Genomic DNA, 15,641 nt, shown 5'->3' with positions numbered 1-15,641 from the left:
CATTTTGTCAGCAGCCAAACGCTCTTCTCGAACGTCTCGCAGCGTTTCGAACCAGCAAAAATAATAATCATTGGTCCGTATTTTAACAAACACAAATCCGTTAAGACGACATACAGTAGGGCTTTGATTATCCGAATTTAATTCCTTTTTATTTTCGATAAATTATTAATACAATAGTATAAGATGATAAATCGGCTCATAAATAACTTCCGCCGCGGCTAGGTAGAATCTATCTACCCACTATGAGTCACGGGGACAAAGAAAACAAAATAAATGTCTGATAAAGGGACGAAAGTTATTTTGACTTGACCAAATAATATAGGTCGAGGAAAATTTGGTTCAGTTTTATCGAGGTATTACTGTAGACATTTCACATGATCGCAAACTGAAGCAGAAATCATAATGATAGTCCCTTCTTTCGCAGGAAGACCGTATTAGCCGTTTGAAAGGGCGAATTCCCATTCCCAGCAAACGATCCGTCCACGTTTCAAAGAATTCGCGGAACCGTCCCGTCGATCGTTCCGTTCCAGGTGGATTGGCTGATTTCCGCGAGACGAGCAAAAAAAAAATTGCAACCTCGCGGCATTCCACGCCGACCAAACCAGTGGAAGCGACAGCATTACGACTTCCGATTCGCGGAAAGCGCGCCAAGATTTATAGAGTTATTGTGTCGGATCCTCGTTGGCCGAGTCGTTGACCCGAGGAAAGGATTGATTGGACGCGGTCAATCATTCCCCTTTCGACGTTCCCCGGAATATCTGAACAAGCTCGTCCCTGAAAAACAGAAAAGAAGCAACGCGCGCACGCTCCGCGGTCTCTGGCGTTTTAAATGCAAAGTATCGGTCGGCGATTGCGTTTCGCGCATACGCGAGCAGCTAGATAACGCTCGTCGTTGATAACGCTGTCGTCCAATTACCTTGGTGCACTTTGAACAATAGAGAACAAGGGAGGTTACGTCATTTTGTTCGGAGGAATGTGCGCAGGCCAAAATCGGTTCGATTGTTCCTGCCGTTCCGGCGGAATCTCCTCGAATTTTGCCAACGACAAGGTTTACTTATTCATTTATTTATTCAATATACATATAACAACGTTGCGATATTAAGCAATATGCTTTACATTTTGTTCGAAAGAATGTAGTGGATGATTGGAAAAATCGATAGAAGATTACAAGCTATTTAGAACAAATAAAACACGAACGAGCCAAGTATGACGACGATAAGTTGTTCTATATTTCTAAACATAGAGAAGTACCTTCGATGAAATATTGGAGCAGTCTGGCGATACTCTATATGCAAAGGTAATATCGTATCTTCGTCTTCTCTGCTCAAGCGTAGTTGAACATAGATAAGATGTTGAATATGGTATAATTCGTTGATTAAAGTGGACAGGATAATAGTTCTGGTAGACCAAAAAATGACCATGAAATTGATTTGTTTGCGAAGGTTCGAGGAACGAGGGGACTCGACGGCCGATTCGCGGATTGCTGATTTGTCGGTGTCGTTGTTCTATTGGCCGTCGACGGAGCTTCCGAGCGACAGTTTCGATCCGTGGAATTTGTTTTTCCTCGAAGAAGCAGGATTGAAGTGTCGACGAACGGTCATCGATTGACTCCTCTCGTCGATAACGCGCGACGAGGTCACGGAACCGATTCGCGACGCGGCCTGTTGCATCTGTGCTCCATCCCGGGGCATACGTTTGTCCCAGTATTCCCGCGACATTCGCCGCGATTGCACTTAAATGACCATTATTATTCTTTAACTCGGACCGATTCCGTCGGCCTTCGAATCGGAACAACAACGTCGCGCGAACGTCGTCGCTTCGGGAGCGAGGATCATGCGGCCAAGGTACTGTAAACGATCTCTACGATCGAGAAATCCGATAGCTCGATAGGCAAATTTCCTCGAATTTTTCTGTTCACCCACGCATTCGGCCATCGTTCAGTGAGAATCGCGAGAAACAGTTTTCGCCATAAGGGTGCTCGCTCAACGAGTGGCAGAAAATATAGGTCGTCTTTTTAAAAACCTTTTTGCAACGTATTCGAACGCGTTTCGGTACTGTACACAGTTTGTTTTTGCCTGCTGCTTCTAACAGCGTTCATTATACACAGCGTTGACTGACTTATTGATGAAGAAGGCAGCGAGACGCGCGACTGCTCGTAAACTTGTCTAAAAAAAAAAACGCAAGAGCGATCCTAGCTTTGTTAGGATGGTACTCTCTCTCCTCTTGCCGAAGTGGGAAACGGAACCACCTATTTTTGTAATTATTCTCACGGCTTCTTTCGGGGAAGCATCGCGAAACCGTGCTGATTTGTTCGCCACGCCCAATAATCACGTCGGTCGAAGTTTAGGCTTTAATGAATGCTGATAAATTACACCAGTTCTTATCGAAATACTACGGTTCTATCGAATTGAGAAAATTTCAATATAGATCGCATCTAATGTCAACAAACATATATCCTACTAATGTGATAATAATAATAATAATAATAATAATTGATTTATTTAATCACAGGAGGAATATTAATGACGCACAACTAGCAGTAAAGACGCAGTAAAATTCCAAGTGCAACAGAGCAATTACGCTGCAAAAGCCTACTTGTTGCTTCGCGATGGCAATCGCCAACGGCCGCTGCAAATTTTGTTAAATAATTCCACGAGCCTAACGATTCATTAGTATGACTATCGGGCGGTAACACGTTGACGGAGCCAGACTATTTGATGTAACTTGGTTACACGGAGATTAGAAGAAAGAGCGTCAATTATGATCGATCGTCGTCCTGAAGATTGTGATCGTGCCATCCTGCGTGCGAGGCCCTTTAAACACGAAGGTCGACCGCGATAACGATAAAAAACAAAATACTCCCGATCGCTCTCGGTTCACTTACGCGCACGTTTTCGCCCGCGAAAAAAAAAACTGCAGAGATTAGATTACGTATCGCCGATTCAGAGAATGCCAACGAGACGTCATCGAGTTTTCCGTGCCGAACCGGCGATGTCTTGCGCAAATTTTCCCATTCTTGAATCGGCGAACGATTCCGAAAATAGAAATCGCCTAGTGTCGCGAATACCTCTTGCAATACCTAAAACTGGCATTTTCGCGTCGCGATCTTTCCTTAAGAAAACCACCGTCGTGCATTTAAAGAAGTATCGGAAAACATGTGGAAAATTATCTCGCAAAAATTCGTTTCGCACCTTTCCAGCGGTATTTTACATCGGTATTTTCAAATCTCGATTCGATCACTGTCGTAATTCGGATCAAATTCCAACGACCTTCCTGTGTGTCAAGTTAAACATTCCTGCACTGATTAGCGCGAGATTCTTCCCAATTACCCTTCAGCTTGTAAACGAAAATTGACAACTTGGGAAGGGAAAGGGAAGCAGGCGTCTCGTTTTTATATATGTTGACAATTGACAAGTATAAAAACGAGCCGCGAGACTCGAACAATCGTGTCACCTTTTCCAAAATCGTCCATTTTCGTTTACAAGCTGAAAGGGGAATTGGCGAGAATTTGCTGTATATTGTTTTATAGCAACAACAATATTCTCAATAATAACAAAAGAACAAGAATATTAATATTAACTTTATTTATCAACAGGATGAGTCGCGTAAGGACAGATGAACTAGAAGAAGAAGGAAAAGAAAGGAAGATAAAAAATAGAATAGGAAGCGGAACTTAAATATAAACGCTTGAGGCAGAGAGCTTCGCTTTTTGCTTCTACGGGGGTTAAAGTCCGCGCTTCGCGCGACAAATGCAGAAAAGCCCCGCGATCAGGTGTTGAGCTAAAAAGGAGGCTCACCTGGATATCCGAGTCGGTATCAGGTCTCGCATGAAGGTGCGTAGCGTCGAGGAGGTAGGGAGAAGACAGTCCCGTGATAAACCGAAGGTGGACAGTGTTAAGTCATTCTTGAGTGGCGGTCGCCGGCCAACCGATCCATCCTCTCGTCCACGGTGTAAAAAATCGCGTTCCGGATCCCCGGTGAACGTGTGGCGCGAAAACCTCCGGATATCGTCGGTGCCAGTCGTGTAGGAGCAACCGAACGCCGTTCGGGACCGAAATCGGAAGTGGTGCTGAGTCGTTCCCGCAGCTCGCAGTCTTAGCTCGGGTGATCGTTCGAGTGATCGTTCGTTCGGGTGACGTCGATCGAGAGAAATCAAAGTTCTGTGTACGAATCGGTGAAAACAGGATCCCGCGGACCGTTTCCGCGAAATTTGTTGCCGGAATTTGGAACGGGCACAAGATTTTCGAGAAACTGACCGAACCCTATTGTTTTGGTTTGGAATCGTTCGTCGAAGTGTAGAACACCGTTAGTGCGATCGGTATCACGCGGATTTTGATGCTAAATAAAAATGTTCTGCATCGATTGGAAGACGAACGAGACAAGCACAATATTATTTGCTGCTGTAATCATTTTTATAAGCTCAGATCGGTATACCGACATTCGTAGTTTCGATTTCGCCTGTCCATTTTTGCCATAAATACATAAAATCCGCAGTCCAGCGATCGTTTGTGCATTTACGACAGAAATAAACGGACGAAGGACGAAACTATGAACACGTTGCACTATTTTCGCCTCGCTGGTATTATCGCAAGAAGAAACATATTTTTATTTCATTTCTGTCTCACAATCGACTGGGAGCATTTTTATTTTGTACCGGGCAATCTGTTCATCAGTTCGTGTCACGCTTAACAAACAAACGTGCATTTATCTTCGATCTCGCGCGATTTTTATCAGAGATAGATCGCTGATCTTCGTGCAAGATTTAGAAACTACTTAAATAGAAAGTTGTTTTTTTAACAGTTCGAGCGGATTAGGCGTTCTGAGATTCTTTTAATTTATTTTCACCGCATTCGATTTTACTTGCCGCGTTCAAAGAAATTGACGTGTCGGATGATTCCTCGTAAATTCGATTTTATAGCATCGATAATTCGATTGACTTTAATTTATACGATAATTGTGAATTAAATGTTTAAGACCCGCGATATTGATGGGTCCCGTAATTTTAGTGTTAAAATTGTCCCGCTTTTAACCGGTCTGCGGAGAATCGAAACGATTGAATACACAAATTAAAGACGCGTTTACACTGAGGCGTCGCTAAAAATTACTATGACTTCGTTCAAAACAGTTTGCGCAACGCTAAATTTATCTGTCTCTAATAAATCGCCGAAGACTTATATAACGCTCGATAAATTGTAATTATAATACCTCTATGATAGCCGATCGTCTGTACAATTAATTGTCTGTCTGTCAGTGAAAGAAGAAAAAATATGTTGCTATCGCTGGAACAATGTCAGGATTGTTCCCTCGACAATACCGCGATAGGGAATGTAGTGAACTAATTGAAGTACGTTCCCGATTAAAGCTGACGATAATTTCGATAACAGTTAATCTGGCGCCGATAAGAGTAAAGGCGTGTTTTTTTTGCTGTTGAATTGTCGACGGTGTCTCCGCAAAAATCATCATTGGACACGGATTGGCGTCGCGATCGTGACAACTCTAACGCGAGGAGCGCGATCGATTCGAAACAATCGGGTTTTGAACCGGAACCGTGTTCCTCGCGAGTAGAAGAATTTAGAAATTCAGTTTCCACCTCGCGTCCGCTTTCTCCCGATGTATGATCTCAACAAAATTTGCATAAAAATGTACAATGTAGTTGTTGGATACGGTAAACGATTAATTATATCCCTAATTAACCGTCCAATAGGATAACGTTGCGATGATAAAACAACATGGAGTTCTTCGCGATATAAGAACGAAGATTCTCGACTCGGAGATTGGCGCGATTATCGATTCAGAGCAATTGCTAATTTATCCGGCAGATCACCGGTCGGATCAGCCAATTGATAGTCGGGACTAGTGCGAAAGAATTTTGTCGAAGACGGAGATAATCGTTGCGAGTACAACCGCGTGGAAAGGAGTCGGTCGCGGGGTCCGTGTTAATTAACTGGCGGTTCGTTGGAAAAATTGGGGGGATTAATTGGTAACAGAATCGTCGGGGAATCGGCGTGATATCCTTGCGCAATCGCCACTTCTCGATTCGAGAAGAACGCATCGCGCAAACAGCCGGCAATCTAATCGACCCGATATAAAACTATCTCCGTGCAGGACTCGTGGCGATAGCTGCCGTTTTTCTTTATTTGCAGCTTTTCTATTGTTTTTATTGTTCCTTGAGACAATAGGTTTCTTTGATAGCGACCGATGTGGTCCACACGCGTTCGGTGATATCCGGCTATCAATTTATCAAATTCTAACGAACCTAATTACGGTTCGTCGAACCTTTTTTCGAACATTTTTCGTTTACGATCGTTTCCAACAATTTTCCATTGAGTAGCAAATAATGATAACTAGACAGCGGATCTTCGCGTGAACTAACGAAGGAAAATTCAAGAGGGTTTTATTTGTAGGGAAATTCCCTGTGTAAAAGCGTCATCGATTTTGCCGAGCGCGATCGAGATCAGTTTTCCACGTAGCGCACACCCGTTATCTTATCTAGCGATCTGACGTTAGATTTCGCGGAGAAGATCAACGAACATCAGTCGCGAGAGCACCACCGCCGGTTTCGTGTCCCTAAATAACGATAACTCGCGTTCGTCATATTAATTGTTCGTTTTGGATGTCCAGGGAGCAAGAACATCGGTGAAACATGGGGTGAGTGTGATCAGAACGCGTTGCCGAACGAACGCGCCCAATGATTACGCGTGCTCGACGATCGTATGTCATCGAATTGCCCGAGTGGAATTATTTTCTGGATAAAGCACAGTGCATCCTGTCGTTCGAGCAAAGCCACAATCCGCCGCGCTTATTTTCCCACGAAACAACCCCCTCGACTGCAGGAGGGGTAGAAACGGTCCCTTAAAATTGCCTCGGCCCTTTTCTACCTGAAATTCTGCAGCCAGCGACCTCAGTCGCACAGCCGAAGCCCTCCGTCGAGGCGCAGTCCAATTCGTCGCTGAAACTAGTTCTGCCAACGTTCCTGTTTGTTTAACGAGTTTGTCAGTTTACTCGACGTCGATACGAGTAAATTCCCATAGTATTCGCCATTTATCGATATCTAATCTACCGTTTTATCGTCCGCAATCGAGGAAGATCTATTGCTAGAAATTCTTCTGTCCGAGATCATTTTTCGATTTCTTCGACTGGAGTTCCGGGATTGAGTATTACATGTATACGAGACCCGACTACAATTCAGTTAATGAATCCTTCTAACTTCCTCGAGCTAATCGTAATTACTGTTTGGATCGAACCTACGTAGACTTCAATAATCATTCGACCGATTAAACCGAAGTTTTACCCTGCTCGAATCTATTTGTAATAATAAGATTTACTTGATCAATGGGAGCAAGTGTCCCTGTGATACAATAGTATGGCAGTAAGTAATTTTACCTCGAAATATACCTTCGAAAATGACGAGCAGACCGCAAGGTTGTCGATTCAAGCGAAACAGAGAAATCGATGACATAAGACGCATCCTTTGTGCAACTGTCTCCTCGTTAATTATAGATTTTCGCTCTTGCGAGCATTCGACGGAAAAAAAATCGATGTTCCGCGACCCACCGCTTCCGGCCGCCGGTCTGCTTTCTCCTCTTTTTCCTTTTGCTTCCCGCCGGGGAAAACTGTTATCGAATATGGTGTTATTATCGATGGCAGCTCGAAAATCACGGCCCGGTCACACGATCCGCGAGAAAGCGCGGTCTACGAGCATTATCCGGAAAGGAAACCGACACCGTGAACTTCGACGGCGCTTCACGCGATCGGTGTCGATTTTCCGCGTGCGGTCGCGACGCGGATTCGAACCGAGACACGGATACCCGACTCGCAAAAATCAACAGCTTCTTCTGCTATCTCTGCCTCCCTTTCCCTTTCTTCGATCGCGATTTATTCGCACGCCTGATGCTCGGCGTCGTTGCTACGAGCATCTGCGTGTTCTGAACGAAAGCACGAAGCTCTCCACGCACATAATTTTAATAAAAATGGTGTTGCAGGTCGACCAGAAATACTGTGATATTAATTAATCATCCATCTACTTTGCTGCTGATTGAACTGTTTTGTCTTATAAAAACTGAATTCGTTTAGTCTTTATACAATCTTATCGTAATCTGTGCCTGAATGAAGAACAATAAGAATTACAAATTGCCAATCGATTGACTGACCTGTGAATTTCTTTCGATTTTTCAGCGACGAACGTGCGGTCTCCGACACTGGGGGCGGAGTGAGCGATTCCGGCAAGAGACCGGACGTCCTCAAAAGCAACCACGAGGTACGCAAGAAGATGGAGCGTGGTCTGCACGAGCGGGACCGCGTCGGCGTCCAGGACTTCGTCCTTCTCGAAAACTTTCAGAGTGAGACGGCGTTCATCGATAATTTGCGGAAACGGTTCAAGGAAGATCTAATTTACGTGAGTAAACGGTGATTGCCGTTCCCCGCAGCTGCCTCAACGAATTACGTGGAACCGAGTCTTCGACATCTGGCTCCGCTCGTTTCCTCCGCTAACGAACCCGATAAAGTCGGCCCGAGGAATCTTGTCTGGGAGAACACAACCGTTTCATTCACTATAGTCCCACATCATTTTTCAGTATTCGCAAAAACCATGGCTGTTCTCTCGGTTTGGCACAAAGAAATGAATTTATCAATATACAAATTAAATTAAAATATTAATATATCAATATATAAATTTAATTATATATTCGATATGATATAACAGAGAATAATTGAACGGAGTTTTCATCTATTTTCATAAATTTAATTATATATTCGATATGATATAACAGAGAATAATTGAACGGAGTTTGCAAGAACGTTTAGACGATAATGTAACTGATTTACGCTAACGGTATCGCAGCCAGTCGGTCGACAGTGTGATAATTTAATTGTTCAAGCTTAAGACCAGCGTTTCCGGCAGTGCCAGTCGATAATTTTATTAACGAATTAAGCCGGCCTGTCCGGTGGACGCGAAGAGGCTCGCTTTTCATTTATATCAGAATGTTTATCAACACTCGATTGTTCGATCTTTTTCCAGACGTACATCGGTCAAGTACTCGTTTCCGTGAATCCTTACAAGAAGTTGCCGATTTATGATCCAGCAACGATCCAGTACTATCACGGTCGGAATTTCTTCGAAGCACCTCCACACGTGTAAGCCATCGATCAGGATCTTTTAAAAACAGTATTTTGTTAATTTATATTTTCAATTATTTTAATTATATATTTTAATTATTTTTGTTACAGTTTCGCGCTGGCAGACACTGCGTATCAGTCTCTGTCAAAGGAGAATTTGGACCAGTGTATTCTCATCTCAGGTACCGAGAAAACATACCTGTTACTTCGACGATATTTCTTGAAATGGACAATTAAAAACAGTATAACAATTCAAATAATTTAGGACAAGTCCTCAAGTAACTTTTGTTAGTTGTAATAAATGCAGGTTATATTAATTCTTATGTGCAAAGAAATCCATACTGTAATTCTCCAGATAGTAAAATTATTCAAAGACGTTGATGCCAGAGTTTACATGGCATTTTACATTGATCAACCTGCGTAGGCGAATCCGGTTCCGGGAAGACTGAAGCTTCGAAAAAGGTCCTCGAATTTATCGCAGCGGCCACGGGCCACAAGAAGCAAGTGGAGGAAGTAAACGATAAATTGATCGGTAGCAATCCCGTGCTCGAAGCGTTCGGAAACGCGAAAACTAATCGCAATGATAATTCGTCCCGTTTCGGCAAGTACATGGATATCCAATTTAATTTCCAGGTACAAACGGCCGAACATTTTATTTGTTAATGTCTCTTTATCTGTTCTCGCATAACCGATCCGAGACACTACCAACCGGACCGAGGAAAGCAAACCATCTATATAATTATGTTTCTTCACAGGGAGACCCGATTGGCGGAAATATTTTGAATTACCTGCTAGAGAAATCGCGAGTGGTGCATCAGTTTACTGGGGAGAGGAACTTCCACATTTTCTATCAATTACTGGCTGGAGCTGGCGACGAGACTCTGAGGAAGCTATTCCTCAAAAGAAACTTGGACACTTACTATTATCTCTCCAACGGAGTATGTTTCTACGTGAATCAGATTTTGTCTGTACAGTTATTTGAATGTCGATTCATTTTTAGACAAAGGGTACCGTGGATAGTATCGACGATGGCAGTCAGTACAAGGAGGTGATTAATGCTATGAAGACCATGGAGATGAACCAACAGGAACAGGATGATCTATTCGCCATAGTCGCCTCTGTATTGCACATGGGAAACGTTGGTTTCACGGAAGAAGATGGAATCGCTCAAATTTTGAAACCTGGCTCGGTGGAGGCTGTTGCCACTGTAAGCTTCTTCTTTAGCCGAAAGGACATAGATCGTCCCTTTTTTTCACCATAAAATGTTCGACCCACTTTCTAAACTTTTAATTCGAATCGACTATTCTGTAAGCCACTTCGTAGGAACAGTCTCTTTATTCTTTAAAAGGAAAATCCCCCTTGAGTAATTAGCTTCAGTGGTTCTTGCTGACAGCGGGCAACGGTACGCCGTCCAGACAGCAAGAGCCATTGAAGTCTGCTCTGAATTTCGTATGGGGAAAGTGGCCTTGGTAAAAGCAGACCTTTGCTCGACACAAGTCAAATTGATTCGCAGTTACTGGGATGCGACGTGAAACAATTAGCGGATGCATTTACAAACCGCACAATAGACGCCCGCGGCGACGTGGTCGTATCTCCGTTGAACAGGGAGCTGGCAATTTATGCACGCGATGCACTGGCCAAAGCCGTATACGACAGACTGTTCACGTGGCTCGTGACCAGGTTGAATAAATCACTGCAACCGGTCCGTGATCCTCCGCGCAAGATGGTCATAGGAATCCTGGATATATATGGGTTTGAAATCTTCCAAAAGAACAGGTATGCGTTCCCGTAACAGGATTACAAAACCCGTTGAACGACAGCTCATTAGCGACATTGTCCTAACAGCTTCGAGCAGTTCTGTATAAATTATTGTAACGAGAAGTTGCAACAGTTGTTCATTCAACTGACACTGAAATCCGAGCAGGAGGAATACTTGAGGGAGGGAATCACCTGGGAGAATATTCAATATTTCAACAACAAAGTTATTTGTGATCTGATCGAGGAAAAGCATAAAGGTGGTATAACAAATTTGATTGAGACACGTGGAAAATGATTTGTTCGTTATAATTAATTTTGACGTCGATATATTTTAGGTATAATATCATTAATGGACGAGGAGTGCCTACGCCCCGGTGACCCAACTGACCTAAGCTTTCTGGAGAAGCTGAATGTCAATCTGAACAATCATCCTCACTACATAAGCCACATGAAAGCAGACTTGCAGACGCAGAAACTTATGGGGCGAGATGTAATATTCTCATCTAATTCACTGTTCAATTTTTAAATGTTTTTCTGTCGTTTATATGTAATTATGGATTACAGGAATTCAGATTAGTACATTACGCTGGCGATGTGACGTACAATGTCCGAGGATTCCTTGAAAAAAATAATGACCTATTGTTCAGAGATTTGCGTGAAGTAATGTCGAATACAACGAATTCAATTAACAAGGTATTATGAGGCTTCGTTTCTCTACGAGAAAAAAAGGAGTTTATTTAATTTTCTTAATAAAAAAAACTGCATATTTTGCAGAGAGTGTTTGACGTCAAAGACTTGACCAGTAAAAAGAGACCAGAGACGGCTATTACACAGTTCAAGAACAGTTTAAACAACCTCATGGAGATCCTCATGGGCAAGGAGCCATCCTATATCCGTTGCATCAAGCCTAATGACTACAAAATGTCGCGTAAGATCATTCACTATAACGTTTGTCGTGATTGCAGAATGTTTCTTCTTTCTTACAAGGGAGATTTTGATTGCAGATCAATTTAATGATAAGATTGTACTGCATCAAGTGAAGTATCTAGGTCTTATGGAGAATTTACGAGTTCGGCGAGCTGGTTTTGCCTATAGGAGACCATACGAACAATTCTTACAACGTTACAAGTCCCTTTGTCCACAAACTTGGCCAAATTATCATGGATCAGCCAAAGATGGTGTACAGATTCTCGTGTGTTCTCTTGGGTTTGAAAGTGAGGAATATAGGATGGGCAAGTGAGTATAATCCTTACGTACTTACTGCACATTTGCTTATGCCATGACTAAATATATTTTTCCTTTCGTGCAGCACGAAATTGTTCATACGATTCCCGAAGACATTATTCGACACAGAAGATGCCTTCCAAATGAAGAAACACGATATAGCTGCTATTATTCAAAGTAAATGGAGATGTATATTAGCTAGACGAAGGTTTTTGAGGATGAAGAAGGCATCTATCATTGTGCAAAAAAATATTCGAAGATGGTTGGCGATACGGGAGGCTGACAAAAGACGAAAAGCAGTTATCACCATTCGAAGGTACTGTCAATTAACTTTAGGTATCTCAAAGATATTTTAATAAATGATAATGTTATTAAATAATTTGTGCAGGTTTATCGAAGGATTTATTACGCGGAACGGACCACCGACTGAAATCAATATGGCATTTATTGAATTGGCAAAGTCGCAATGGTTGATCAAGCTCTCTAAAACACTCCCAGTTGGCGTTTTGAATAATTCATGGCCGCCATGTCCTTATTCTTGTCGAGAAGTAAGTCCAATCTATCATATCTAATATACGTATGTACTTCTTACGTAAATCTAATATTAAATGTTTTAGGCCTCTGAACGCCTTCGCGTCATTCACAAAAGATGGAGAGCACGCAAATACAGGCTGGCCTTGTCCAAGGAAGAAAAAGAACAGTTCGAATTGAAAATTTTAGCAGAGTCTCTGTTTAAGGAGAAGAAAAAATCATATGCTAAGAGTTTAGGGCCAAAATTTCAAAACGATCGGCTTGGCGCAGAATACAAAGCGCTGAGACAGAGTTTCACTAATAATATTCTTCCTAGAGATGAAACTATAAAAGTAAAATATTTTTTTATTTCTCATTACTTTAAAAATAACGGTGATAGGTATTATATGTTTCTCTTTTTAGTATGCTACTCCCGTTATTAAATATGATCGGCATGGATACAAGCCCCGCGAAAGGGTTCTAATTTTAACAGAAAATGCAGTGTACATTCTGGACACATTAAAAACGTTTAAACTTAAACACAGACTACCTTACAAGTCCATAGAAGAATTGGTGGTGACTGGAGAATCAGATAATCTGTTGATCGTCAGGATACCGCCCGAACTGAAAAAAGACAAAGTATGTTGTTAATGTGTTCGTTATAAAAATTATGCTACGATGTTTTAGAATTTTATTACCTTTTTCTTGTTTGCAACAGGGAGATTTAATATTGGAAGTACCATACATAATAGAAGCATTAACGAAAGCAATTGATATCACCAACAATCGAAATATCCTTAAAATAGTTCACACCGAATCGTGAGTACAAAAAAATGATTTTTGTTGAACCAGAAGAAGCGGATTAATGGTTTATATTGTATTTTAGGGTTTCACATAAACTAGTCAGCGGTAAAGAAGGTGTAATCGAATTCAGAACGGGTACAACACCAGCCATCAGTAAAAATAGGCAAAGTGGACACTTGCTGGTGGTAAATACAAACTATGCCGCATGAAATAATTGAGGTAACGATTCTCGACTTGTATTTATGTGTAATATTCTAGGTGGCATCTCCATAATATCTCGATGAAATTTTAAAACGAAAAAATTATTATGTACTTAGAAGGATGTGTTCAGCATGGAAAGTTACGGGCAGGCTTGTGATCTAGAACGAAAGATCGTTAAGAAGAGATAATATATTGAAATTTAGTAAATTTATTAAACAACACTCGCCGTTTTGTACCTTGTTAAACAATGTCAGTTTGTAAAATACTTTGTGAGATAATGTTTATTTTTGTAATTAGCGAATTGCCTGCAAAATGGATCGTTTTTGCAAGTAGCATGGATCACTTAACAGTGAAAAGTCAGTGCCTTCTATGAACAATCGTCAGCTAATCGCACAAGAAAATAATTTATTACCAGAAATCTTCCAGGTGCATTGAAAGAAGAAAGAAATATTTCCCTTTTTCTATATTTATATTGTATAAGTCACTGTGCCATCAATAATATTTTATGTTCAGAATTATCTTATGGAATATTGACAACATAGAATTAAACTAATAACCCTTCAGTTGTAAAGAAAAGAATGAGTGGATTTTATTAATCTCTTTTTGAGTTACATGTCCTTATTCTAGAAGTCAATTTTGAATATGAGTCTTGCTTTAACTGTCTATTATTTGTGTAAAATATTTCCAAAAAAAAAACAGCATTACCCTTCTGCGAAAATACAGTAAAACATTTGGTTTCTTAATTTTTATATTATTGCTTCTATTTAATAGTAATATTTATTTAAAATAAAGAAAGATGATTTAATTGTAAAATGTAAGATATCCTTTATTTTTCTTTGTACATATGATACAAAACTTTATGTACAGATACCTTAATCTTATCTATTATTAATACTCCGAAACAAAGAAAGAAAGAAACACTTCCTTAACATTAAAGTACAAACAAAGTGTTCAGTTATTTTTTGCGCTTAGCAGCAGGCTCCTTTTTTGTAAGGGACTTTTTCCCATCCAGAGCTTTCTCTCGCAGTTCATTTTCCATTGCCTTATTGACTGTTCTGGTAATCATCTGCTTCAACTTGTGTGCATCCTCCAGCTTCTTCTTCTTTGGCTGAATTGGTGCATCTATAAAACAGATTACATACAGTAAAATTCGCCACGTGCCTCGTGTCGAATTTATTCTCATTACGATTTCGTTTGTTGCATCAACTACGTAATAAAATGCTTTACAGATTGCTTACTAGCAATGTTCGAGAATAATTGTTAATATAAAATACAGCAACGTAAATCAATTACTATTTCTGCGTTGAACAGCCGGCCCTTTCTTCTTGGTTTTCTCCTTGGCTTTTCCCTTCGTCGAAGCAGGCAGCTTGGACTTCACTTTTATCTTCCCTTGAGCCATTTCCAAACTATTAACAATATTATTTCAGTAACAAAACAGAACACGTGCGTGCACGTATTGGCGTATACAATCTAACCTTGTCCTACGCTTCGTACACAGAACATAAGCGGAGATACCGTAAAAACAAAACCACGTGACTTTTACTGGGATTTTCGAAGGTGCCCTATACACAGAATCGAATGTATTTATGTTTATTGCGTGACGAACAAAGGGACGCGACATAAAGCATAAAAGCAATCTATTTATAAATGTGAAAGAAATGTTTTCGTAATAAGCAAAATCTGTACAGAAATATCCAAAAAACTATAACCAAATACCTTTATAGCAATTAGATCTCTTTCATTTTTACCCTCGTTGGAGTTGTTAATTAACAATCATCGATTTTTAATATGAAAATAGCTCTCCGAATTGGATATGCGAAAGTTTGCAGTTAATACTTTATAAATTATTAATTATCAATGCTTAAATGGAGATTACGAACACTATACAACCTACCAAACGTTTAGTATTACAAAAGTGCGTATCACTCGAGAGCACTTGATAGCTTCTCTTCGTTACTGTTGGTTACTGTGCTAGCTAATTAATAATTCATTTTTCTTTAGAGACTAGAGACGTATAGACCAATCAAAAA

General features: G+C 40.9%; 2 protein-coding genes across 15 annotated transcripts in view; one reads left to right on the top strand and one right to left on the bottom strand.

Annotated features, from left to right (window-relative positions):
- The window catches only part of Myo61f (unconventional myosin 61F), a 26,351-nt gene extending 11,927 nt beyond the window's left edge, over positions 1–14,424 (top strand). For 2 of the 11 annotated variants that reach the window (XM_078189550.1, XM_078189541.1), the window contains exons 2-20: positions 8,176–8,395; positions 9,017–9,132; positions 9,226–9,296; positions 9,539–9,747; positions 9,870–10,052; positions 10,115–10,321; positions 10,628–10,890; positions 10,960–11,129; positions 11,208–11,362; positions 11,437–11,565; positions 11,647–11,800; positions 11,877–12,108; positions 12,182–12,412; positions 12,485–12,644; positions 12,714–12,959; positions 13,030–13,245; positions 13,325–13,425; positions 13,493–13,629; positions 13,728–14,424. In XM_078189550.1, the coding sequence (XP_078045676.1) occupies positions 8,270–8,395; positions 9,017–9,132; positions 9,226–9,296; positions 9,539–9,747; positions 9,870–10,052; positions 10,115–10,321; positions 10,628–10,890; positions 10,960–11,129; positions 11,208–11,362; positions 11,437–11,565; positions 11,647–11,800; positions 11,877–12,108; positions 12,182–12,412; positions 12,485–12,644; positions 12,714–12,959; positions 13,030–13,245; positions 13,325–13,425; positions 13,493–13,619 (3,096 nt within the window). In that variant the 5' untranslated portion in view covers positions 8,176–8,269 and the 3' untranslated portion in view covers positions 13,620–13,629; positions 13,728–14,424. Of the gene's footprint in view, positions 1–452; positions 1,049–1,130; positions 1,298–1,442; positions 1,845–2,511; positions 6,649–8,175; positions 8,396–9,016; positions 9,133–9,225; positions 9,297–9,538; positions 9,748–9,869; positions 10,053–10,114; positions 10,322–10,627; positions 10,891–10,959; positions 11,130–11,207; positions 11,363–11,436; positions 11,566–11,646; positions 11,801–11,876; positions 12,109–12,181; positions 12,413–12,484; positions 12,645–12,713; positions 12,960–13,029; positions 13,246–13,324; positions 13,426–13,492; positions 13,630–13,668 lie in introns of those variants that run through there. The other 9 variants (XM_078189545.1, XM_078189548.1, XM_078189546.1 and 6 more) reach the window with 9 other exon arrangements.
- On the bottom strand, positions 14,412–15,641 carry LOC144474574 (uncharacterized). Of its 4 annotated transcripts, none has more exons than XM_078189581.1 (4): positions 15,506–15,589; positions 15,087–15,173; positions 14,905–15,017; positions 14,412–14,733 (listed from the first exon to the last, which is right to left on the bottom strand). In XM_078189581.1, the coding sequence occupies exons 3-4, from the start codon at positions 15,008–15,010 to the stop codon at positions 14,567–14,569; spliced, it is 273 nt and encodes a 90-aa protein (XP_078045707.1). In that variant the 5' UTR covers positions 15,011–15,017; positions 15,087–15,173; positions 15,506–15,589; the 3' UTR covers positions 14,412–14,566. The 4 variants fall into 4 exon arrangements, with proteins under 4 accessions (XP_078045707.1, XP_078045708.1, XP_078045706.1 ...); XM_078189582.1 differs by lacking the exon at positions 15,506–15,589 and adding an exon at positions 15,328–15,497; XM_078189580.1 differs by lacking the exon at positions 15,087–15,173 and having other exon boundaries at positions 15,506–15,641.

The sequence above is a fragment of the Augochlora pura genome, chromosome 8 (genome assembly GCF_028453695.1).
Source record: "Augochlora pura isolate Apur16 chromosome 8, APUR_v2.2.1, whole genome shotgun sequence".
NCBI classification, from domain to species: domain Eukaryota; kingdom Metazoa; phylum Arthropoda; class Insecta; order Hymenoptera; family Halictidae; genus Augochlora; species Augochlora pura.
This window is presented reverse-complemented; position numbering and strand designations above follow the sequence as displayed.

What these genes read in the sequence shown, in the direction of transcription:
- LOC144474574 (XM_078189580.1), bottom strand. Translation starts at nt 15,010, where the DNA reads ATGGCTCAAGGGAAGATAAAAGTGAAGTCCAAGCTGCCTGCTTCGACG. An exon ending in GGCTGTTCAACGCAGAAATA is followed by an intron (nt 14,734 to 14,904) that starts GTAATTGATTTA and finishes TCTGTTTTATAG; the next exon opens with ATGCACCAATTCAGCCAAAG.